The 23,569-nt window shown below is 46.0% G+C and overlaps 3 protein-coding genes across 6 annotated transcripts; 1 reads left to right on the top strand and 2 right to left on the bottom strand.

Moving 5' to 3' along the window:
• Window positions 1-8,215: 8,215 nt before the first annotated feature.
• LOC131879218 (thioredoxin-2-like) lies at window positions 8,216-11,799 on the bottom strand. 2 transcript variants are annotated; one of them, XM_059225476.1, is made up of 3 exons: window positions 11,638-11,799; window positions 9,644-9,921; window positions 8,216-8,725 (listed from the first exon to the last, which is right to left on the bottom strand). In XM_059225476.1, the coding sequence occupies exons 2-3, from the start codon at window positions 9,896-9,898 to the stop codon at window positions 8,663-8,665; spliced, it is 318 nt and encodes a 105-aa protein (XP_059081459.1). In that variant the 5' UTR covers window positions 9,899-9,921; window positions 11,638-11,799; the 3' UTR covers window positions 8,216-8,662. The 2 variants fall into 2 exon arrangements, with proteins under 2 accessions (XP_059081459.1, XP_059081457.1); XM_059225474.1 differs by lacking the exon at window positions 11,638-11,799 and adding an exon at window positions 11,236-11,467.
• Window positions 11,800-12,620: 821 nt separating this feature from the next.
• LOC131879214 (ferroptosis suppressor protein 1-like) lies at window positions 12,621-15,966 on the top strand. Of its 3 annotated transcripts, none has more exons than XM_059225467.1 (7): window positions 12,621-12,782; window positions 12,930-13,126; window positions 14,671-14,903; window positions 14,960-15,244; window positions 15,320-15,395; window positions 15,471-15,677; window positions 15,762-15,966. In XM_059225467.1, the coding sequence occupies exons 2-7, from the start codon at window positions 12,937-12,939 to the stop codon at window positions 15,914-15,916; spliced, it is 1,146 nt and encodes a 381-aa protein (XP_059081450.1). In that variant the 5' UTR covers window positions 12,621-12,782; window positions 12,930-12,936; the 3' UTR covers window positions 15,917-15,966. The 3 variants fall into 3 exon arrangements, with proteins under 3 accessions (XP_059081450.1, XP_059081447.1, XP_059081446.1); XM_059225464.1 differs by lacking the exon at window positions 12,621-12,782 and adding an exon at window positions 12,832-12,853; XM_059225463.1 differs by lacking the exon at window positions 12,621-12,782 and adding an exon at window positions 12,847-12,869.
• On the bottom strand, window positions 15,909-23,203 carry LOC131879213 (DNA-directed RNA polymerase II subunit RPB1-like). Its single transcript, XM_059225462.1, has 3 exons — window positions 23,076-23,203; window positions 21,671-22,413; window positions 15,909-21,240 (listed from the first exon to the last, which is right to left on the bottom strand). Exons 2-3 carry the CDS (start codon window positions 22,365-22,367, stop codon window positions 16,157-16,159), a joined length of 5,781 nt encoding a protein of 1,926 aa, XP_059081445.1. The 5' UTR covers window positions 22,368-22,413; window positions 23,076-23,203; the 3' UTR covers window positions 15,909-16,156.
• Window positions 23,204-23,569: the final 366 nt, after the last annotated feature.

Genomic DNA, 23,569 nt, shown 5'->3' with positions numbered 1-23,569 from the left:
GTCAAGGACTTGCTAACACCTTATTGTCCTTGGCCCGACATTCCTTCGGAGCATTGGCGATCACTTTCCTCTACCTACCTGTTTATGTACTATCTGCAATTCCCCTCTTCACTTTTAAAGAACTTGGGATTGGGTGTACGAGATCTAGTAGCCACCGGGAGAGTAGAGGGATTCACCTTTGAGAGCTTGAAGGGCAGGGTGTGCTTCGACGTAACCTTTGCCCATGATGGCGGGGTTAAGGGTTTAGGCACATTGATGGGATCCTCAAGAGCACCTCTGAGGGTGGGCAAAGGCGTTATTGGGAGTGGATTGTTGTTCTCTTGATGTGACTGCTCAACTGGGAGTGGGCTTTTCTGTTTGATAGGGGTAGTGAAGTGTCTGACCCGTAGCAGTACTCTTTTTCTTTGGATTGTTCGCCCACATTCTTGTTTGATAATGTAATCATGCTTGGAGAGGGTTTGGATCACGTACTCTTGGCCAGTCCACCGTTTAGTTGTTGGGTCTTGGATCATCACTGGAGTTCCCTCTGCCAAAGTATGGAGAGGGCAGGTGTGCTGATCGTAGTTAGCACGTAGTTTCGCCTTTTGGGACTGGGCAATTTCGTCCAGTTCTTGTACAGGTCTACGCCATTGGGGATCATGAGCTATGGGATGCATAGGTAGGGCTTCCCTGACGTTTTGACCATAAGGGAGTTCTGCCGGAAATTGGCCTCCGTACCGAGGAGTGTTATGGAACGCCAAAATGCCGTGGGAGATTGCGTCAGGATCATGAAGAGCTCCAAGTACTAGTTTCTTCATGGCTTTAACCGCTGTCTCAGCATGGCCGTTGGATCAAGATAGAAGGGGGGGATGATGGTTCAAGGAGTATGCCCCATTCAGCAAGGAAGGTTCGAAACTGGAGCAAGACAAATTGTGGAGCATTGTCCAGTTGAAGTGTATTAGGCACTCGTGTGGCCAGGAAGATGGTGCGGAAGCTATTGATGAGAGTGTGAGAGGTCATGTTGTGGATGCAGGCCAAAGACGGCCAGCCTGTGAATTCGTCCGTGGTGACCAAGTAATGTTTCCCATTGGCCTCAAAAATGTCTGCATGCATCTTCTCGAATGGTTGGCTTGCTTTGGGGATGTGCTGGAGAGGCTTTGGTGCATGTGATGGGAGGCGTTCTTGGCATGTTTGGCATCTCTGAACTGCTTGTAAAATATCATGGTTAATGCTCGACCACCAAACTGACCGCTCAGCCCGGGATGATGTCTTTGTTATGCCCTGATGAGCAGAATGCAGATGCTGAAGCATCTTTCGTTGAAGGGATTCTGGGATCAATAGGCGTGGGCCAAATAAAATGAGCCCATTGTGCTCATAAAGGTCTGTCCTGTGCTTGTAGTAGGGCTGCAAGAGACCATTGGGTAGGCTTTGTTTTGATTTGGGCCAGCCATCTCGCATAGTTGCCTTTAAGGTGGCATAAGTTGGATGTTTGTTGCCTTCTGAGCGGATTGCCTCTAGGCGAGCATCAGGGCATATTTGTTCTGATGGATTGTTCTGATTGAGGTCTGGAGTAAGGTAGTTGTTTGCAGCATTTATGATTAATTCCCTATCAGAATCATCTTCAGGAGTGAGGAGAAGGTCCTTTGTCTCTGGAAAATTGTGTGGAGATCGTGAAAAAGCGTCCGGAATGACGTGTAAGGAGCCTTGTTGGTGACGGGTTGTGAAGTTGAAACATGATAGCATCATTTTCAATTTTAACACTCGGTCGTTGGTGACCTGATCCAAGCGCTTGTCGTTCAGGATAGGTACAAGTGGGTTGCTATCTGTAACAATAGTGAAATGAGCCAACCCAGTCTGAAAATAACGACATATTTGTGCTGCCCATGAGGCCCCCAGCACCTCCAGCTCTGCCATACCGGACCAGTTGGCTTCATGTGTGGCAAGAGTTCGTGAGCCGCATTGGACAGTGCTCCAGTGATTGTTGGTTTTGTCCCATTGTCTGAGTAGAAATCCAAGCCCATGGCGTCGTGATGCATCCACCAATAATTCTGTGCGGCGGCCAGGGTGAAATCCAGACAGGTATTTGGTACTAGAGGGGCCCTGCGGGTGTCATTAAATGCTGACTGATGGTGGGGTAGCCATGCCCAAAGATTTTTGTCGGAGTTCAAGGTGCGCAAGGGCTCAATGAGACAGGTGATCTCATGGGTTGAATTGCCCAGCTGTTGGGCAAGGCCCAGAATTGAGCGCAGTTCTGTCCGGTTTTTTGGGGTGGGGAATTCTCTTAGGTCGATTGTTAGGCTTGGGTCGATCCTATACTGTCCCCTGGACACTAAATATCCTCCAAATGAGACATGGGTCTGGCAGAATTGGACTTTATTTGTGTTGATTGAAATGCTAGCTTCTTCACAGGCCTGTAGCTCCCTGGCAACGGCCTCCTCATGTTCTTACAGGGTGTCTGTGTAGATTATCATATCCTCAACAACTCTACCAACGTTTGGCACGTCCTTGAGGGCCCAACTCATGCGGGAGTTGAAGACGTCAGAGCTGCCATGCCAACCCATGGGCATGCGCCGGTATCTATAACGCCCCATGGGTGTGACGAATGTGGTGAGCCAGCGGCTGGCTGGACTAAGAACAATCTGATGGAATCCCTTGAGCCCATCTAGAACGGTGAAAAATTGGGCAGAGGTTGGAATGTTGGAGACCACCGTGAAGGGGTGCTGCTCCATAGTAGGTGGGACGAATGGTGGCCTTGTTTAGTTCCCTCACGTCAGCGGTGATCCAGGCTTTCTTAGCGTTCTTCTTCCATGTCACTACCATTGGGTTGAGCCATTCGCCGGGGCTGTTTTCATCCTCTGCAGGTTCTAGGATGCCCATTGCCAGTTGTTCTTGGAGTTTGTCCTCAAACGCTTGTTTCAGGTTAATGGGGATGGGGCGATTGGAGTAGGTAGTGATGGGTTTAGCATTTGGGCACAGTTTGGCGGTAACCTCCTCACCTTCCATGATTCCACACTTGCCAGAGAGGGCTTTGGGATAGAGGGTGGCAAGGGTGCTCATCAAAGGTTGTGTGGTTGTGTCCAAGTTGCTGATGCTTGTGAGGTGATTAAGATTGCCACCCAGCAAGTATTTACTGGTCAGGATGTCGAGGGCGAAGCAAGATGCCCTTGACAAGACAGGCGAGCGCAATCCATTGATGATCCACACCTTTCTCTCCTCATGGCAGCTCGATGGAGGAAAATGCAAAAGGGCTATGAAGGACCCACAGACAGGCCAACCATGTCGGGATCCGTTAGCCATCTGTGGAGCAGCGGGGGTGGGTTATTGTCCCTGAGGCACGATAGTTTGCCTCCAAAGGCCACAAACTCATCCTGAGGAATGGCTGTGATGTTGGCACCAGAATCCGGTAGGAAGCAGAGGGTGGCACCAACACTTGGCTGGGTCTTTACTTTAATGACTACTTGGGCCATGTCCAAGGTGCCTGTATTGAATACGTTTGAGAAGAACATATCGAAAAAGACTGATGGTATTGCCATACCTTCAGCCGGTAGGGTGGTTGTCCAAATTGTATCAAATGACCCATTGGTTAGTGCCCAGTTGTCATCCTGCATGTCAGCCGCCTGGGCTTTAGTGCTCCCTGATGAAGTTGGATCCTTTGGGTTCATGTCATACGGTTTCTGGGTGCACATCCAATTGAAGTGACCCGTCCTCTTACACCATTTGCCGGTCTGATCGACGGCTGGGCATGATCTGCCCCGTTGGTGGGGGGTAATCGCATTTGTTGCACCTAGGTTCCCTTTGGCTGGTTGACCGTTTCATGGCTAACCCCAAGAAGTTGACACTGGCCCCCGTGTTAGCATGGGTATTGGGGGGGATGGGTATTTTATGTGATTGCGAGGGATGCAGCCCCTTTACGAGAGGTCCAAACTGTTTGGGCAGCCTCCAGGGCTTGCCGCAAGGTCGCCGTTAGGGGCAGGCTCAGCAGGCGCCCCCCCACGTCTTGGTCCGGGTTCCCAGCAATAAACTGATCAAGCAAGTGATCCTCAACCTGGTCTGCCTCATTGAGCTTCGGCACAAATGCCCACTTAGACGCGAGGTCCCTCAATGCTACTAGGAAGGCCTCAGGCGTTTCTTCTGTGTGCCGTATTCGGTGTGCCAGTTGGTTACGCATTCACTTGAAGTCTAAAGACAATACAAAAGACAATGTTATAGCTTTGGTCCTTTCCGTGAAGACTTTGTTGAAACTGATTAAAAACAGCTTCTTTAAGACTTTATTGATATTTATGACATTTTTAGTGACCGCCCAACTAAATGTCCTTTGGACGATTCTAAAATAAATTTTCAAAAATCTGCTGTTTTGAGGGTTTTAGATATGGTTGTATAAGGTTTTAAAGTAATTTGAAATTATGCAAGAAAAAGAAAAATAATGTTTTATTTTCGTGATAATGAAAATCGATATTTGTTCTTTGGAAAAATAAGTGAACATATAACCGGGGCATTTTGGGGCTAAAAACGATGAAGTTTGGACCACTAAATCCCATGTAACTAAGTTGCGGTGAAATAGATGATACCATAAACTATATTCTACAACTAATTAAATGTGCTCCCAATTTACATTGAGTAGCTTTTTGAAAATTCTAGTTTTTTAAAGGTTTTTTAGATATGTAAGTTTTTTTATGTGGGCTAGAATTCCATAACGTAATAAAATCAAAGTTGGTTCCTATGATTTTCTGAGGCACAAAAATGCCAAGATGTGTTTGGGAATTCCTCTGGAAATTTGATAGGGCTTTTTGAACACCGAGCGTAAAGAATAATGAATTGAAAAGGTGCTAGTCCGTTTGCGGAATTTTTATTCGAATTTGAGTAGCTTCTTTAGCATAACCCTAGGGTCTCAAGGGCAGCTCGAAGATGCAAGAATCCTCTGTCCGTGATCGTGGGTTCAAACCTAGATGCCAACAATCAAGGTTAGCGCTGATTCCTCGCATGAGATGATTCCCCAGTGTGGTTCTCCTCCATAGCCCTAATCAAGGACAACTCATTTGAAAAGGAAAATTAAGGCGTTTGTGAAAACATTACCTACATGAATCGCTTAAGAAAAGTGTTAACACTTACTTCAAAAAACATACCAACATATTACATTTGAACACTATTGAGGATAATATTTCCTGGAGGAGTAAGGAAAAGTTTACAAAAAACGAGACCAAGCAATGATAAAGAAACATTATTTGATATGTAATCGGATATTTTTGTTATCAATTACATTTTGCTAGGATGCAATTGTAATTGATTGGATATAGTCCAGTAATTATACAAGCTATGCACTCGATTATTTACAAGAGTCTGAAATAATGTGGAGGAGCAATGACTGTCAATCCAAATGTAATTTGGATCTTCATAACGTTTTTTTGTAAAAAAAAATAACGCCTCGTCAAACCTTTGGGAATCAAATTAAGTTGTTCTCTTTCAAGGTACAAAGAGAACAATTTCCATCCCTAACCAGGATACCATACTTGATTGTCTTGTAAGTTCTGGTATCGTCAACACTTGACCTAGAGTGACTTTTATTGGAAAACCCTGCACAGAAGATGACTCTTTGAAGAAAGTTTCTTAGAATTTTTGAAAATATGCCTCATCATTTTGAACTCTTGGTCAATCACGAGGATGACGTTGAAATATTGACAGGCTTATAATAAGTTTGACAGTGAACAATGGCGGTTGAATCCAACTACTCCAGAAAAGAACCCTGCACTAAATTACATTTATGTAGCTTCTTTCGGCGATGTTTTTGTCTATGTAATACATTTGAAAGTATTTATGAGACATAACATAGTTCAATGTTATTATGGAAAATAGAGCATGCTACTCTATTTATACTGAAAGGTGTGAATCGATAATAATTCTCTGATAATAAACTCAATTTCTTTCATTTCACAACCCAGTAATTTGTTGATTGAAAACCAAATTATTAAACAGCTTTCTCCTCACTATTCACTTTTGAACGTTGATTATTTACTACTGACTTGGAAAATAGGGTTCAAAATCTGTTTTTCTACCTAATTTGAAGCAGTAGGTCCATTCTTCTGTGATGCTATCGGTTTTGTAATTCAGGTCTTGAGTAGACTACTCCGGACACTAACGACCAAAACTGAACTTTTCCTGAACTCGCCAAACGGAGTGTCCTTATTATAAAAAGGGTTTTTATATCTCCCGTATTTTTTAAAAACTGGTCAAACTTGATGGTCATCAAGCTATTCTTAAGAATATAAAAATGTTCACAAGTAAAGCACGAACAGTAAGTATCTTTCTTAACTATCCTAGTGTGATTAGAGAAATTTTTCGATAAAACTCATCCAAGGATGATTCCACATACTTCAGATAGAATTTTAGAGACCCTGTTTGGCTTCGAATAATTCTTGGTGATGAAGATATTCTTTGGGCAAATGTCTCGATTCGCATTGGGTTTTTGGACTTTTTGCCATTCCTCGTTATTCGATTTCCTGAAAGAGACCGAAAGTTTGCCTAAACCCTTTTGAACACCTCAAATACTGATTGTATTAATAACTTTTTTCCTGCATACAACTTTCTTCACAATAACATTACAACGGACCTTATTATGACGAGCAAGTAACGGCATAGATCCTACTGTGTAAGACTTCTATCCTTGATAACTCGTTACAATAACTGAGAATACCTCTCAAGTTAGTTTTTGTAAACATCGTGAAACTTTCTAAGGAAAAGATGAATGGATTATTTTGACAAACATATGAATCGTTTTAGTTCTCATCTCTGAAGAGAGTTGATACTGAGAAGAATCTTCATTGAATGATTGAAACTTTTTTGTGCCTTTTCAAGCGATCCTTCGTCATGGGATGGAGAATACCATATTTGTCGCCCACATCCGGTGATAAGATGGGGGAATAACTTAACAATCCTTTCACACGGAATATGAATGAGCTTGCGTCGAATTCATTGTTCTTACAAAATACTGATTTGCTAGCCAGAAGCGAAGCAAAGTCTTGGCGAGAGCGATTAGAACAGATTTCTCCCAAAAAAGCCAGGAAACGGCGAATTATCGGTTCACTATTTGGCTTTACCGAAAGTACAGACATTCATTTACATGGCTTTAGCCACGGACATCTCTGTTTTAGCACATCAGCTAGAGCGTTTAACTACTTAATCAAAAACTGCAGAAAATGTGTTTTGAAAGCATGTTCTCCATAGCAAAAATCTTTCTCTTGGGTCATATAATCGTTTATGGTTACCGTTTCTTATAAGATCAGATCTACAACCTTTAACTTCATTAGGTGTTCAATTATTGTTAAATAAGAATTGTTACAAATTTGCGCATGGCTTTATTCCATGAAAAAGCCACTGTAATTTGATATCCAAACATGCGAGTCGTACCTTAAAATTATCCAGATGTGGTTAAATCTTTTTTTTTTTTTACTTCAACATGGCAATAACAATCATTCGACGTTTTCGTGTAAAATAAATGCTCCCGTCTTTCAAAGACAATAAAAAATGTTCCTCGTGTGACGCGAACATTTGGCAGTACCTTCATACCCTCTGACCCAAAGTCGAACTAACCGTTGTTACCTCAAATCGACATTTCCGCATGCCAATCCCAACCCGTCCAGAGCGCAAATTGGTGATGCAAACACGTCCAGATGGTTTCAATGTAAAGGTGCATCAAGTTAAAAGTATGTCTGAAGGAGTTGTTTGGTAACGTGAAGAATTTCTATGGTCTCTTTTATTTCATGTTTGTCAAACAGAATCGGCTTTAAGGGAAGCGTGCAACACATTTGTAGTACAGTATTAGTCGGTTTGCATTTCTTTTTTTCATCACACCGCACAATCAAGCAGCCTTCCCAGACACCTACACAAATTCTCGCCTCAGTGAAGAACAATGACGATTGGCTCTTAATTATTGAAGAATATCTCATCGGAGGTAAGTTACACACGGAGCCAGAAAGTAATCAAGGCGCTACTAGTAAAACGGGTCCTAATGAAGCCATGGTCTCAGATGATGTGTGGGGTGCTTTTGGGCTTCGGGCGATGAAGGATAATCATATTAATAATAATAACCCATCTATGGCGGCGATTAACAGGGCTCTATTAAAAAACAAGGTACTCAAATGACCTTTCACAGAGAATGTGAGTCGATTATGTTATGTCGTACCACTACCAGTTTTGGATTTCAATTTTGCATTTTTGGGGGTGAATCAACAACATCGAGAACTCAATTAGAATCGTAGTATTGATATCAATGATACTCATAATAAACATAGTAGAACAGATGATGCCCTGGTTTTGTGATGATTGAGATGAAGAATATCATAATCATCATGATCATCATCATCCAGATGATCATGATACTGGCGAGCGAGGTGGATCATTTCGCTGAGAGCAAGAAATCCCCAAAATCAGATGTTAGGGTTGCCCTGAACTAGCTCTTGTATCACAAGGTCGAGGGTTCGATGGCAAATGAAGTGAAATCCGAGTGGGTCTCAAGAATGTGTCGTGTAGGATTTCTAGCTCTTGTATTGGATCTTTCTTCATGATGTGGGTGATTAATGAACATAGAAGATGTTGTTGTTGCTGTTGTTACAATAATAGTAGTAGTAGTTGTAGATGAAGGACAAAATCTGGTCGTGCAAACTTTGCGCCCCGGCAAGGCTAGTTGAATCTACTTGTGCTTATTGACCAGCTCCTTGAGCTTATCTGAATTGGCTCCCATCAGGTCCTCGATCTGAAATAAAGTCAAGGAGAGATGAGATGACCGTCCACCAAAACCTAAATTCCGACAGGATGATTTGGCCAAAGATTGGACTGGTTCAATGAGACCTGTTGTTTTCATTGCCATAACCACAACTGACGACAAAGCACTTGTAACGACACTCTTCCCCTAGATGTAGTAGGTACCAAGTAACCGGTTTTATCTCGATTCCATTCAAAAGGAATGTGTCCGATGAAGCACGGATTTGGACTTGTACCTACATTGTACAAAGATGCATCTAGGATATTTGCTATTCATGCCTCATGTTTCTAAATGAACACTTGGTCATTCGATTATACGACGACCCTCTGTGAAAGAGATTGTAGATACGGTCAACATTAGGTTGATTAAAAAAAAAATTTTCTGTGTACCTTATATCAACAGACACGTGGAAAGAGGAAAATGATTTTTTAAATCAAATATCTTGATTTTTTTTTCAAAGAAGTACGACGCACTACCCTATCTGCATTTAAATGATGCTGTCCAATGGCTTGTCACGTTGTTCTCGGATTCTTGAAAATTCACTTGACGCAAAAATGCTTAAGCTTGGATAGATATTTTAGCTCGACTGATCATTCAGCTGGAATTCCTAATGTTCTCGTATTAACCATTAACCAAGTTGGAGATGCACCTTTTGTCGCGGTTTAACTACCATCCAAATGCCTCTTTACGTGGCTTAACAAAGTGCATTTGGTTCTCATTGCCATGAACAAGTCGCCGTGTCCAAATCTCAGCGTCTGGTCGGACGCAACTAAAAACTAATCATTTGCCAAAGAAACGTGTGCCCCCAAGATTGCAATTCATAAACCGAGTGGGTTCTTCTTTCATTTGTGAGGGTCACTCTGTACGGTAGAAGCCAAGAAATAGTCGTCTCTTCCATCGTCGTCTGACCTGTTTCGAGTTTTTGATGAGGATGAATGTAGGCATGGCGGTGACGTTGTATTCGGCGGCAACCTCTTCGGCCTCGTCCACGTCGACCTTGAGAAACACCACGTCGTCCATGGTGGAGGCCATCTCTTCGATCTGAGGGGCGATCATCTTGCAGGGACCACACCAGGTAGCATAGAAGTCGATCACCACCAGCTTGTCACCAGCATTGGTGAGCTGGGTTCGAAGCTCGTCCATGTCAGCGATTTGTTGCACCATTTTGTCGGTTTTTTTGGGTAGTGCTGTCGGTGGAAAGGAATAGTCATATAGAGCCCTTGTGAGGTCTGTGAGTGCATGCCAGTGTATCGATACAAAGAGGGAGGTATGCACGGCTATTATTGTGTACATTATTTATAGATCTCGGCTAAGACCTGCACTTTAGACATGATGAACATTAGCCGGATTCATAGGGGGAGTTTGGACTTTGGTGGAAGATCATCGCCTACAACCTGCAGCCTTGCATAGAGCGGGGGAATTTAACGGAAAAGGTCATTCGATTTGGTCATCAACTAGCATGCCATCTTACAACTATGGCTTCTGTAGGGCTAGTCTTCGAAGGAAAAGTCCAGGGAAAGGAAAGAAGGCAGGGGTAGGGTAATTCCGGGACAGGTATAAATCCGGAACATCGCACAATCCGTCTCTGGTAAAAGACCTTGGTCCATGGTACGTTCAGTAGGCGTTCATCCAAATCAACATGCACATAAATACATATCCCATCCCGGTTTTAGCCTGTTGAGCGAGTTTGCTCCCCCCCCCCAGACTAATAAATGTTTAAAGGGGAAAGTCATCGATTTTCATTTCGATCCCTCACATTGGCTTGCGGTTGGTCAGCCTCACAAGAAAGCCGCAAGAACGAACGATAAAATGACTACACCCTACCTACAAACAGCCTATTTCTTTCTGTGGCTGTGGCACATTCTAATTACACTCATTTTGGCAACCCTGACTCTCCTGATTTTACGTTATCGGCCATACAAAAAATTGCCAAAGAGTCACCTTGCATTCCAATCCACCCCGAAAAGAGAACTCGTCTAAGAATTGAACTGCCCAATCGCTTTCTAAATGAGGCCATTCAATCAGCTCATAGGACGAAGGACGGTCAACGACCTTCACTCTCATCTTATGGTTTCTGCATCACAACGGCCGTTAAACGTCTTCCGTTTTATCGTCAGCTGACATTTTGACAATTCGGGAAGGTCATACAGCCTTACCCTGTTTGGCTCTGACCCCACAGTCCAGGATAACACAAGAGAACCCCTACAATGAACGAAATTAACCAGCTCTGTAAGACTTGATCTCCAGGGTGCTAGATCCACGATTGGTTACCACAGCCGTTGGTGATGGTTGACGAACTAAGCAATGCATTCCTTCAATGAAGAACTGCTCATCGAAGAAACAGCAGCTGACGATAAAACGGAAGGTATTCAACTACCATCCTGATACCCCATTACCCACGTGGTTAACCATTTCTACATTCCCATGGCCCAGGGGAATGGGGTTGGATTTCAGGGGCCTGTTTACTTAATGTGAGAGTAGCCGGAGTACAACCAACCTACCTGGAAAATGAATGGGCACGCCTAGAGCACTCAATTATCAGTTGGCTTGAATGCGTCGTCCTTGTGACTGAGTCACTAATATTCAGAGTCACTCTCACTCACTCACAGATTTTGGTCAAGAGTGACGATCCAAGCCTCAAATCTCAATCAAGCCTTCCGACAAACGAGAACCTCACCAAAGCCGACTGAAATCTTTAATTACGCGACAATCTCTGCGACTGGATGATCAAGTTTGAGTCGCTCTTTCGGGGAGGTTTGAACTTCGATTTAAAAGACGTGTGCTTTTGTGGAGTGGCCTGACGAGTTTGATGGGGATGTACGTGAATGATGTATTCAAGTATTCGGTGGAACCTGGCTAAATTTGAGGGCCTTTAATTTTGCGAGGATTCAGGATTTACTCACCTAGAAGTGTGTCTTTTCCTTGATGGGCTCACTCACCACATTAACTGACTAAGTAAGTGTGCGTACTTGTTCTAGCAGTCCTTCTACGGCTCCTCCACGCCTGTCCACAGCACCTTATTTAGCAGTCCCTTGAATAGAGGAGAACAAGGAGGAGAAGGCGACCGGACCGACCTCCCCTGGCATTGATCCTACTCGACACCAGGACGTTGGCTGGGCCGGTCGGGTCGGCACAACCTAGCATTCCATCCAGGATCGAGTTCTGGAGAGTGTCGCGGTGGGTTCTGAAATATAAAGGAATTAGTCAGCCTGGCCGATCCGGCCTCAACAGCCGTATAAGAACCCTCTCAGTCCAAGCACTCGAGCGGTCCCTTCTTTAACCTGTTCAACTGTCTAGATGCCGCTCTAGAAAACTTGAGAGCTATGATATATATCGGATAAAAAGAGGACACGTTGCTTGAAATGCGCTTCACTTAGCCTTATTGGAAAAAGGAAGACCCGCTTGATACTAGGAATGGGCTAGAATTAACTAGATCGGCAACTAGACTGTGGGACAATAAGGGACCCTCGCCATGAGTGAATGCCTTCCTTATCTCATGAAATGATAACGTGTCAACAGAAGCTTTTACTTGTGGAAAACGTTCAATTACACTGATAATGACGTGACCTTTGGGTTAAGCTTCCTTGGCATTAGAGTTCTGGAAAAGACCTAAATGTATAATTTGAGATCGCTTGATCAGTGAGCACTAGACAAAACTTGAATGCTTGCTGGATCATGTACACGAGTGTTGTATAAATTGATGGATGGACAGCAATACACTAAAACGCTTCCATTGGGAAATGTGCAATAAAGAGTAGTCTCTATTCCATTATTTAGCCTTCGTCCAGGAGCTTTCCTCGGCAATTGGCCGGGTGAAAAGAACGAGAACGCGCTCCCCACCCTCAAAAACTCGGAAGGTCGTTAACAGACCAAAAGGCGAGCAGTCTCCTAGTTTCTCCACAGCTTTAGCCCCATGAATACTCGAAAATCGAAACCTGTGTTCTCCGTGCCGGTGCCAGAGTGAACTCAAAGTTTTAAAAAATCAAATTAATCTCATTGCTAAAGAGACAGACAACTCACTTCAATTCAGACCTGACACGTCTTGAAAGTACGCAATCGACAGTTTATGTAAACTGAATAGGGTCTTGTATGCGCATTTGCGTAACGGAACAAATGCATGTCTTTTGATGTGCATGTACATACACATTAACCTTTGTCCCTTGTTGCCGGTTGATAAGACCAATATTAATTTTAGGGGCGAAATGGGAGGATCACAGAGTTTGCCCGAACTAGCTCAAGAGCAATCCATTCATGTGGTGGTGATTGGAGGAGGTTATGGTGGAACAACTTGTGCCTTGGCCTTGAAGAAACATGGTATCCCGTACACTCTGGTCGAACCCAAGGAATACTTTCATCACAATGTGGGCGCTCTGCGGGCGGCCGTTGATAAAGGTCAGTCTCGAGTCAGAAAAGCCAGCGGCTTATCAACGGTTAGACAAATAAATATGAATCTGATAGGGGTAAAAGATCGGAAATTCTTCACAAGCCACAGGCAATCTATATTTGTCGTTAGATGTATAAAAAAATAGATGTCGTTTTCATCGGAAAATGATTTGGTAAAAAAGATATTATGTAAGTTTGAGTGTTTTTGCTGTTTGTTTGACCTTCGTATTATTTCCATGAGAATATTTTGAAATTTTTTATCTCCAACTTTTTGTAACCATTCAGCGATTATTATTTTACACTTTTCATTGGTGGCCGTTTAAATTTATTTTTTCTGTTCACAATTAGGAAAGTACTTGCCTGAAAAGCTGATTGATTTTTGCACCATTTGAGAACAAATATAGGTTATTACGTAAACTTTATGATCAAATCTTGATTTTTATTGTTTCTTGTTGAATGCCATTTGAAGAAAGCAGTTTGTTATATCAATTTTGTCGATTTTGATTTTGTTGCCATCTTATATTTATTTGCAATGTCTCTTAACCTCTATTGCTTTTGACCAAGAGTAACTCATCATTATGAATGATCTAAGTTCTAATCTAAACATACTCATATCCGGATTTAACTGCCAAATACGCCAATAGTTTCAATTCTACGGCACATTCACAGCAATCTTATTTTGTAGAGATGTGAATCCAAAAAGTCAATTGCTGCCACATATGATTTTAGCATATTTTCAATTCAATGCATTTGCTTTCTCATCGGTGGGAACCTCCATAAAACCCAAGCGGCAGTAACATGTAAATTCTCGATCAAGTGCATTTCGCGAATACTGGTTTCTCATATAATCTTTTCAGTTTTTAATATTATTCGTCAAACCCCTAGAAAAGACGAATCGAATCATTCAACTCTCTGCCGTTAAATGAACTAGTCGAGTTGTAACGTTCAGAGCCAGAAGGTTCCTGTACATTTTCAGTTCCACTCAAAACCCTACCTTTGTCATGACTAGTGGTCCTTTAATGGCCAAACCGCACGAATTCCGCCATCCGTCATCGTTACACTTTATGTATGGCCAGCATGAAATTGAGCTGAAAGCTTTTACCTTAGGCACGCCCATGACTAAACACTTAAACATTTATTTGCCCAGAGGTCAACAGGTACTCGTGCTTTCCTTTACTTAGTACACAAACATATTTGCTTGAGTAATGATTGACTATTTAATGGAGCGATAGAGCTTCTGGAACTTTGAAATCGTTGAGAACGTTGCATCACTTCTCTCTGTCTCATATGAATCCGAATGAAAGTAATAAAGCAGAATAATTGGATCGAGACAATTGAGAACAAATGATATAATGGAGTGGAAATGATAACTTTTTATCTTTTTTGTTTTGAGGGAGTTAAAGATCAAGATTCCTCATATTTCCCCCCCAACGAATTGATGTTGTTCATTTAGCCTAGTTGTGGATTTTTTAATTTACTTCTTCCACGATAACCTTTCGTGGATGAATTTCGAGAAATAATGTCAATCAGATTTAGAACCTTTTTCGTTCCAGGTTTTATCCCCAGGACAGCCATTCCATTAAAAGACTCCTTCCAAGACCAATTTGTTCAAGAGAAAGTGACTGATATCAACTTCGAAGGCCGCACGTTGACCCTGGAAAGTGGAAAATCCCTGGAATATTCTCATCTCGTCATTGCCACCGGAAGTTCCGGGCCCTTTCCGGGACGAACCGAAACTCGAACCATTCAAGACCTGGCGGATGCCTATGAAACCATCGGAAATGAAGTAATTCCATCCAACATGTAATCACATTTGAAGCCAATGCATGCACCTGATTCCAGATCGAAAAAGCCGAATCCGTGGTGCTTATTGGGGGCGGGGCCGTGGGCGTGGAATTGGCCGGAGAGATCCGGTCTAAGTACAAATTCAAGAAGATCACTCTCATTCACTCTGGTGAGCAACTCTTCAATTCCGCCAGGGGTGCTGCCATGGATGACCGGACCAGGGATGCGGCCTTGGCCATGTTGAAGGCCATGGACGTGGATGTGGTTTTGGGCGAGAGAGTCAGCAATTTGGAAGGGTTGACATTATACCGAAACATGTCTCAAACCGTCAAAACGGATCAAGTACGAAATATTGTCAGGACATATTTTTGCCTAGTGAGCGAGCTCTCTGATTGACAATATTTCCCTGTGTTTCAGGAAAAGGTTGTGAATGCTGATTTGATTTTAAGTTGCACGGGACTAAAGGCTGATTTGTCGTTAAAATCCAACTACCGTAAGTGTTTGTTGATGTCAATTCATTTATTAATGAAGCATCCAGTTCGATTGAAGTTGGTTTCACACCGTTTAGCGGAAGGAACTCTGGACAATGAAAATCGCTTAAAAGTGAATGCACAAACTATGGAGGTGGAAGGTTTGAGTAACGTTTTTGGAATCGGCGATTGTGCCAATGTGCCCCAGGAGAAAATGGCCGCACATGCTGGAGATCAAGGCGAATTGGTGGTCAAGAACTTGATCGCTAGCTTAAAAGGCAGCTCTCTCTCAGAATACAAGCCACGTAAGATTCAATGAGCTGCTAGCTACATTTTCTTTTTCAAATTGAGAATAATGCAAGTTTAAAAATTATGTTTTCTCTCTTCAGGGTTTGAAGGCATGTTCGTAACCGTGGGGCCAGGTGGGGGCGTGGCCTTGTTCAATGGATGGCATATCCCGTCGTTTTTGGTTGGGTTGGCCAAGAGCAAGGATTTGTTCACCAAGAGATACTGGACCATGTTTGGACAGAGGGAACCTGTTTGAAAACCATGTAAAAATCAATGTTCAATAATCTCGATTTCCTTGTTCTTTGAGTGTTTGGTAATAATTTATTTCACAAAGGTTCTGAAGAGAGGAAAATATTTTTTTTTTTTGCTTGTGGATGCTCTGTACAAGGCTAGCAAGCCATTCGCTTTCATACAAGAATCTACGACACATCTTCGAGACCCATCAGGGTCATTCTACATGAATTCAAAGCAAGCAGTGCTACTTCTTTTGTGAGCCTTATTTCTTTTTCTTCTTCTTTTTCTCTTCGTCATCTTCTTCGGTATCATAAGAAGGGGACGTGGGGCTGTAGGTAGGTGAAGTTGGAGAATAACTCGAACCCGCAGTGGGACTGTAGGTTGGACTGGCCGGAGAATATTGGGGTGACGAGGGCGAGTAGTTGGGGCTCGTGGGCGAATAGGTCGAGCCTTGAGGAGAACTCGGGGAATATTGGGGCGACGAGGGTGAATATTGCGGTGAAGAAGGTGAATACTTCGGTGAACTGGGTGAATATTTCGGTGAGGTCGGACTGTAAGTCGGCGATGTGGGTGAATACTTGGGCGAAGTCGGACTGTAGTTTGGACTCGTGGGGCTATAGCTCGGCGATGTGGGACTGTAGCTTGGTGAGGCCGGACTGTACTTGGGACTACTGGGCGAGTAGGAGCCGCTGGCCGGGGAATGTCCCGGACTCTTGGGAGAATAGGAGGGGCTGGCCGGCGAGTAACTCGGCGATGTCGGACTGTAGCTCGGCGATGTTGGGCTATAGCTTGGGGATGTTGGACTGTAACTGGGACTGGCCGGACTGTAGCTGGGTGAAGTGGGGCTGTAGCTCGGCGATGTCGGGCTATAATTCGGCGATGAGGGACTGTAGCTCGGGGATGTTGGGCTATAGCTGGGTGATGTGGGACTGTAGCTTGGTGATGTGGGGCTGTAGCTCGGAGAGGTGGGACTGTAGCTCGGGGATGTTGGGCTATAACTGGGCGAGGTTGGACTATAGCTCGGGCTCGTGGGGCTATAGCTGGGCGATGTCGGACTGTAACTCGGCGATGTCGGACTATAGCTCGGGCTCGTGGGGCTATAGCTGGGACTGGTCGGACTGTATCCAGGACTGGTCGGGCTATAACTGGGACTGGTCGGACTGTAACCCGGACTTGTCGGGCTATATTGAGGAGAGGTCGGACTATATCCCGGCGAGGTGGGCGAGGCCAAATTGGGACTCGTGGGCGCATACGTCGGGCTAGAAGGCGAATAGCTCGGCGACAGACCACCATGGGCCGGCGAAGGGAAATACGGCGACATAGCCGGAGACCCAGGAGAGCCTGGTTGCGGGCTCCACGCGGGAGAATAAGCCGGAGACAATCCACTGGCATCACTTTGTCCAGAGGGCGAGAATCCAGGTCCACCCGGGGTCATTCCGCTACCCATTCCCGGCGACCACGCTGCTCCATAAGCGGGTGTGGCCCCCTCAGCCCAAGGCGTCATTCCAGGAGTCATGGCAGCTGAGGGCGAAGCGGCTGATCCGAAGAACATGCCTCCACCACCCATGATACCTCCACCTCCCACGTTCATCGGGATCTCGATACCGTATTTACACTTCTCGGCGTCCAGGAGTAAATCAAAAGAGGCCGTGCCCATTCGAGGCAACTGTCCCAAGATGATGTTTTCGGACACACCACGCATAGGATCGACTTCAGCGTGCGAGGCGGCGTCCATGAGAACGTCCACCGTTTCTTCGAAGGAGCATCTCATCAAAGCTCCCGTATCTTGACGATTGATACCGTGACGAGTGATGGCCATCAGATGGCCCTTGGCGGTCATGACGTCGCACAGCAAGGCCAAATGACGATAATTGACGTAAATACCGTAGAAACTAAACACCGTATTGATCTCTTTCTCCACAGATTTCCTCACGGCTTCGATGCCCAGCACACTGAAGATCTCGCAAATGTCGTTGGACGCAGTCCTTATTGGATCCACGTCGCGCTCGGAGAGCACTCTCATCAGGGCCGTTCCATCCGTCTCCAATAACCATTCGGCAATGGCTTTGAACTCTCCCTGCTCAGTGATGACGATTCTCTTCTTTTCGTCGGTGGGAGGCAGATGCATGTACACTTTGGCAATGGCCTCCAGACCTTGCAAGGTCATGTCCGACAACATATTGGCCTCGATGCATCGGAGGAACATATCGTCCTCCATCTTGTCGGCTTGCTCTCCATCATCGTCCCCTTTGGAGTCGTCAGAGTTCATGATCCGGATTCGAAGCACCAATTTCTCGGCGTTGTCGTCGTTGAAGATGCAGTTAAGGTCGTCGCCAAATCCAGCGTTGATCTTTTCGGAAATTTGCTCCATGGTCAGTTTCTTGTCGGTCATCCTCTTTCGGTCCAATTCGATACGAAGCAGCCACGGTGAAATACGAGATTGATCGAAATCGGGCATCTCATAGTACACATTCACAAACTCTTGATCTTCGGCAATGACCGTGTTCTGAGGATTGGGGTCGTAGTAAATAGCCGTATTGGCTGTGACCTTTCTCAATGTGGTATGCTCGAGTCGACAAAGGACGTTCTTGGCCTTTTCGGCGTCACGAGCGGCCGTTCCAGTCAAAAACACGGTGAGAGAAGGAGCTTTCGGTTTCTTGGACACGTTGATGATCTCCTTCAGTCTGGGCACTCCCAAGGTTACGTTCTTGGAGGACACACCAGCAAAATGGAAAGTGTTCAGGGTCATCTGAGTGGCGGGCTCACCAATGGATTGGGCAGCCATGGCTCCTACCATCTCACCCGGTGTGGCCTGGGCGTACATGAACTTGGACTCGATTTCTCCCAAAAGCCACTCGAAGGCCTCTTCGGTGAGTCTGTGGTTCTCGGCCACTAGTTTGGTACATAACGTTGATCTGACCAGACATTGGAACAATGTGGTGGCATTGTCGTTGGCTTGTTGAGACAGCTTATCATCACCTCGCACGATCTTGCACTTGCTGAGCAGGTCTCGCACGCCCTTGATCACTTTCAACGGGTTCAGATCGGTTTGATGGCGCTTGTTGATGTGGAATATTTTCTGAGCATTCCAGATCATTCGGTCAAGCTTGCATGGCAGCACGACTTTGCTCTCGCCTGTGGGAAAGATTTGTCGAAGCGACTCTCTGTCCTTGTTGAGTTGTTCCCACTCCTTCTCGATTTCGGCTACGGCTTCGGAGGAGCCGACCATTTGTCGCAGAACCTCGTCGTTGAAGAGCTTGCGTGCATACCTCTCATTGGTGGGATCGAATTTGAACTTCTTCTCGAACGCGTTGTCGCTCAATTTGATGGTGGGCAAGGTCTGGAACTCGACGTACTCGCCTGCCAAGCCGTCCTCACCATACCTGAACTGGATCACTTGACCCACTGCATTTCTCACGGTTCCGTCATAGTTGACCATGACCGATTCCATGGCCTTGATGAGACGACGTTGGATGTATCCAGTTTCGGCGGTCTTGACAGCCGTATCGATGAGACCCTCTCGACCGCCCATAGCGTGAAAGTAGAACTCGGATGGGGTTAAACCGGCAAGGTAAGAATTCTCCACGAAGCCTCTGGACTCAGGTCCGTAATCGTCCTTGATGAAATGGGGGAGGGTTCGCTTTCGGAAGCCAAATGGAATACGCTTGCCCTCCACGTTCTGTTGACCCACACAAGCGATAACCTGGGACACATTAATATCGGATCCTTTGGATCCAGCCACCACCATGACCTTGAAATTGTTGAACTCGGTCAAGGATCGCTTGGCCGAACCTCCGGTCTTGTCACGAGCGTCATTCAGGATACGATTCACCTGATTCTCAAAGGTCTGACGGAGGGTGTTTCCGGGCGTGGCTTCGAGTTCATCACTGTGAGCTTTGTGAATTACCTCTATCACCTCGTCTTTGGCTTTCTTGATGGTAGCAATAATGTCAGCGTAAGTCTGGGGATCGGCAATGGTGTCACCAATACCAATCGAGTGACCTTCCAACAACAGCCAGTGATTGATCACCGTTTGAATGTTACCATAAAAGAGTCCGTTCATCTCGTGACCGTTCTCCAATTGGGACACGTGGAGCAAGGAACCCGCAGAGGCTCCCAGGGACTTCTTGCACAGAATGCCCATGATGAGCTCGCCATTCTCGATGAGCACACGCGTGTCACCGGGCGAGATATACGAATATGGGCCCTTGTTTTCACTAGCTCCGGGATGAGTGGCGTGGAAGAGTTCGCAATTCACGTTGCCCGGGATGATCAATGTGAACAACTGTTTGCCCGTCCAAAGGGGCTTGGGCTTGATGATGGCCGGGATGGGCAATTTGCCATCCCACGTGGGAAGGAACATGACCAAGTTCATCATCTGTTCCTTGTCCAAAAATACGTCTCGCTTGGTCATTTTTCGCACGGCCGTCAACGTATCTTGCACGATTCCCATGCAGGGTTTGTTGGCCTGAGGTGCAATAATCTGTCGAGGAGTTAAATGGATGTTCAGGATTTCGGCTCGAGTTTCCATGGACTGCGGTACGTGGAGGTTCATCTCGTCACCGTCGAAATCGGCGTTGTACGGCGAAGTGTCGCTCAAGTTCATGCGGAATGTGGACCAGGGAAGAACCTTGACCTTGTGACCCATCATACTCATCTTGTGGAGCGACGGCTGTCGATTGAACACTACCAGATCCCCATCGTGGATATGTCGCTCCACTTTGTAGCCACATTGCAAGTGGAGATCCGAGGGCTTGGGATGAAATCGCAAATCGATACGCTCTCCGGTGTCGCGGATGATGTATTTGGCACCCGGATACTGAGAATTGCCTCGACGAACGAGATCTTGCATCTTGTCAATGTTGAACGGCGTCACGATCTCGGGGAAAGTTAAATTTTGAGCGATGGATCGGGGCACACCCACCTGATCGATCCGAAGATTGGGATCGGGGGTGATCACGGTTCGGGCAGAGAAATCGACACGCTTGCCCATCAAATTACCACGGATCCGACCTTCCTTGCCCTTAAGCCGGGCTTTGACGGCCTTCAGCGGTCGGCCGGACTTCTGCATGGCCCGAGGAATGCCGGGCATGTCGTTATCGGTGAGCGTGGCCACGTGGAACTGCAACAGCTTGACATTCTCGGAAATGATGTGAGCGGCCGCACCGGCTTGTTCGTTACGAATCAGCTCATTGTTGCTCTTGATGATATCGGCCAACTTGTGGGTCAGATCGTCTTGATTGCGAGCCGAGCCGAACATGACCACGGCGGGTCGGACGGCCAAAGGTGGCACGGGCAGAACCGTGCAGACCATCCAATCGGGGCGCGCGAATTTCGGGTCCATACCTAAAACAATGCATCAGGCTGGTCAAGTAAAAAAAGAAAATGCGAGAGAAATCAAGTACGGAACCCTAGTTTGGGATATCTTGTACATGGGGGAGAGCGTGGACAGACATCACAGCCAATTTTCACCGTGATGTAATACAATTTCTAGTAGTAGGCGTTACATTTTTCTTCAAATTCGGACACCCTTATACAGTTCCGGCTGATTATCAGAACAGCGTTAGCTTAAATAGGCGGGATGCAGGCAATAATTGGCCAATCTTATCTGATGAAGGTTGGTTGGGCATTTAACCCCGAATTGTTGTGCCATACACACCACTCACCTACCTGACGGTTTAGCCCATACCTACAACCTGGACCTTGCTTGTTAACCGATCATTCCAACCATTTCTATTGGGAATTGACATATCGCGTCTGGCGTTGGTTGACTTACCTAGGATGTAACATTCCTCATCGGTGATGTGTCGGAACACTTCATAGACGCGTTCGGCCGTGAGGGTGATCTTTTTCTCCTGCGTATCCTCATTGACGTGTTTCCACTCAGCCGTGAGCTCCAGGCCCATCCGCTTGACCTTGGGCTGATAGCGGCCGCATCCGCCGTGCTTGGGTCGGTCGGACTGAACGGCATTGTTTGGCTGGCCTTCCGAGGCGATATCCATTTCATCGCCACCCTCGCAAATATTCTTGCCCTTGCACAAGTCATACGTATGAGCCATTCGCTTCCGAGGTTGGCCTTTACTCTTTAGCACAATCTCCTTGATCTTGGGATGCGACGGACTAACCAACAATTTCGAGCAATAAAAACACACGCAACGCAAGATCTTCATGGTCTTGGTCAAGAAGCCGGGATGATACACGGGTTTGGCCAACTCAATATGGCCAAAGTGACCCGGACACTCGGTCATGTTGCCGGCGCAGGTCTGACAACGCGAGCCGCGATCCACCACGCCCTGTCGGGGGTCCATCAGACCGCCCAGTTTGGGTCGACCCCCTTCATACACCTCCGAGAACTTGATGCCCCCTTCGGTCACCGAAGAGCGGCGAATCTCTTCCGGACTCAGAATCCCGAATTGGATCCGTTTGACCGTCTTCACGGGCGCCTTCGAGTCGCCCGTTATGATAGCGGACATGGTTCGGCCCGGTCACGCCCACACACGCCTCTGTCGCCCAATTGATCTGGAATGCCAAACAGACCTGAGGCATTATCGCATGGCGTCACTCTCGTTCAAGCTCAGCCCGATTGTCGATTAACTGTCAATGGATTGGCCTGACCAAATCATGACATGATCCTAGGATAAGACTCATTACGTCACGTAGTAAACCTCAAATCGGGCCCGAAATGGCCAAACAAAAAGGCCCAAATTATGGTACCGCTCTATAAACCTGCGTACCACCGCCTAGTCGCACACATATCCCAGGGTAGACGTTTTCCTCCACCGCTTAGTGGGCGGTTCGACTTCTTGAACCTTGACCTAATCTTGTACGATATCAATAACCCTTCAAGTCTCATTCGACCTCTTAAAACATTGGCCAGAAAGTAGAATCTCAGCCCAGCCCACTCACTCAATAGTTAGTGGAGCCTAACGTTTATCTACCGGGAGCCTCCAGCCCACGGCCCTGGCCTTGGCTGGCAATTGCGCCGCTACCATCCAAATCAAAACCTATCCGAAACGTCTTCACGTTGGGCGGAATACTACTTCAGGGTCATCGGACGTGTCAAACGGGTTGGCGTCTACCTGGGACGTGGCTCGACCCGGTCCAGTAGCCGTCCCTAATGGACTAGATGCGGTTCATTCATCGAAGGCCAAGGCGAGCGAGCGAGTGAGAGCCGGATTTACCTGAGATAAACGTCCTTTGGATCAAGGACCGTTTGTATCGTGTGCGCACGGCGAGATGAGGTCACAAAATGGCGTCTCAAACTCTCTGGGCGTCTCACTTCGCTCTGACGTCGCTGTGGCGACTGCAACGGCGGCTCGAAACCTTCCCTTTATATAGCTTCGGCTCAATTCCGAGATTGGGAAAAGAAGTCGAAAAAGATTTAATCTGCTTTGTATTACGTATGAAAGATATGGCACATTTTTTTTCCAAGTTAAACAGGTGTGAATGGTTTTTGTTTAAGAATTTCGTAAGACATGGGCATTATAATCTTGATTAGTTGCAATATCAGAATAATAATGCTGAGGGTCTGGCTGGAGCCCGGCGTTTGGATTTCTTCCCGCCGAATAGACAGGCGCAAGCTGGAAGCTTGGCTGATCAGGCGGAAGCTGGGCCGACGGTGAAACAATGTTTTGGAACGGACCTATGTCAGGGCGACCCAGGTACTATTTGAATC

The sequence above is a fragment of the Tigriopus californicus genome, chromosome 4 (assembly GCF_007210705.1).
Source record: "Tigriopus californicus strain San Diego chromosome 4, Tcal_SD_v2.1, whole genome shotgun sequence".
NCBI classification, from domain to species: domain Eukaryota; kingdom Metazoa; phylum Arthropoda; class Copepoda; order Harpacticoida; family Harpacticidae; genus Tigriopus; species Tigriopus californicus.
Note: the sequence above shows the minus strand (reverse complement) of the source record. Positions and strands in the feature narration are given on the sequence as shown.

Coding starts and splice junctions, on each gene's coding strand:
- LOC131879218 (XM_059225476.1), bottom strand. CDS start 9,898: ATGGTGCAACAAATCGCTGACATGGACGAGCTTCGAACCCAGCTCACC. Junction 8,726..9,643: donor TCATCAAAAACTCGAAACAG/GTCAGACGACGA, acceptor ACTTTATTTCAG/ATCGAGGACCTGATGGGAGC.
- LOC131879214 (XM_059225463.1), top strand. Junction 13,127..14,670: donor GCGGGCGGCCGTTGATAAAG/GTCAGTCTCGAG, acceptor TTTTCGTTCCAG/GTTTTATCCCCAGGACAGCC. Junction 15,245..15,319: donor AAACCGTCAAAACGGATCAA/GTACGAAATATT, acceptor CCTGTGTTTCAG/GAAAAGGTTGTGAATGCTGA.
- LOC131879213 (XM_059225462.1), bottom strand. CDS start 22,367: ATGTCCGCTATCATAACGGGCGACTCGAAGGCGCCCGTGAAGACGGTC. Junction 21,241..21,670: donor TGAGGAATGTTACATCCTAG/GTAAGTCAACCA, acceptor GCATTGTTTTAG/GTATGGACCCGAAATTCGCG.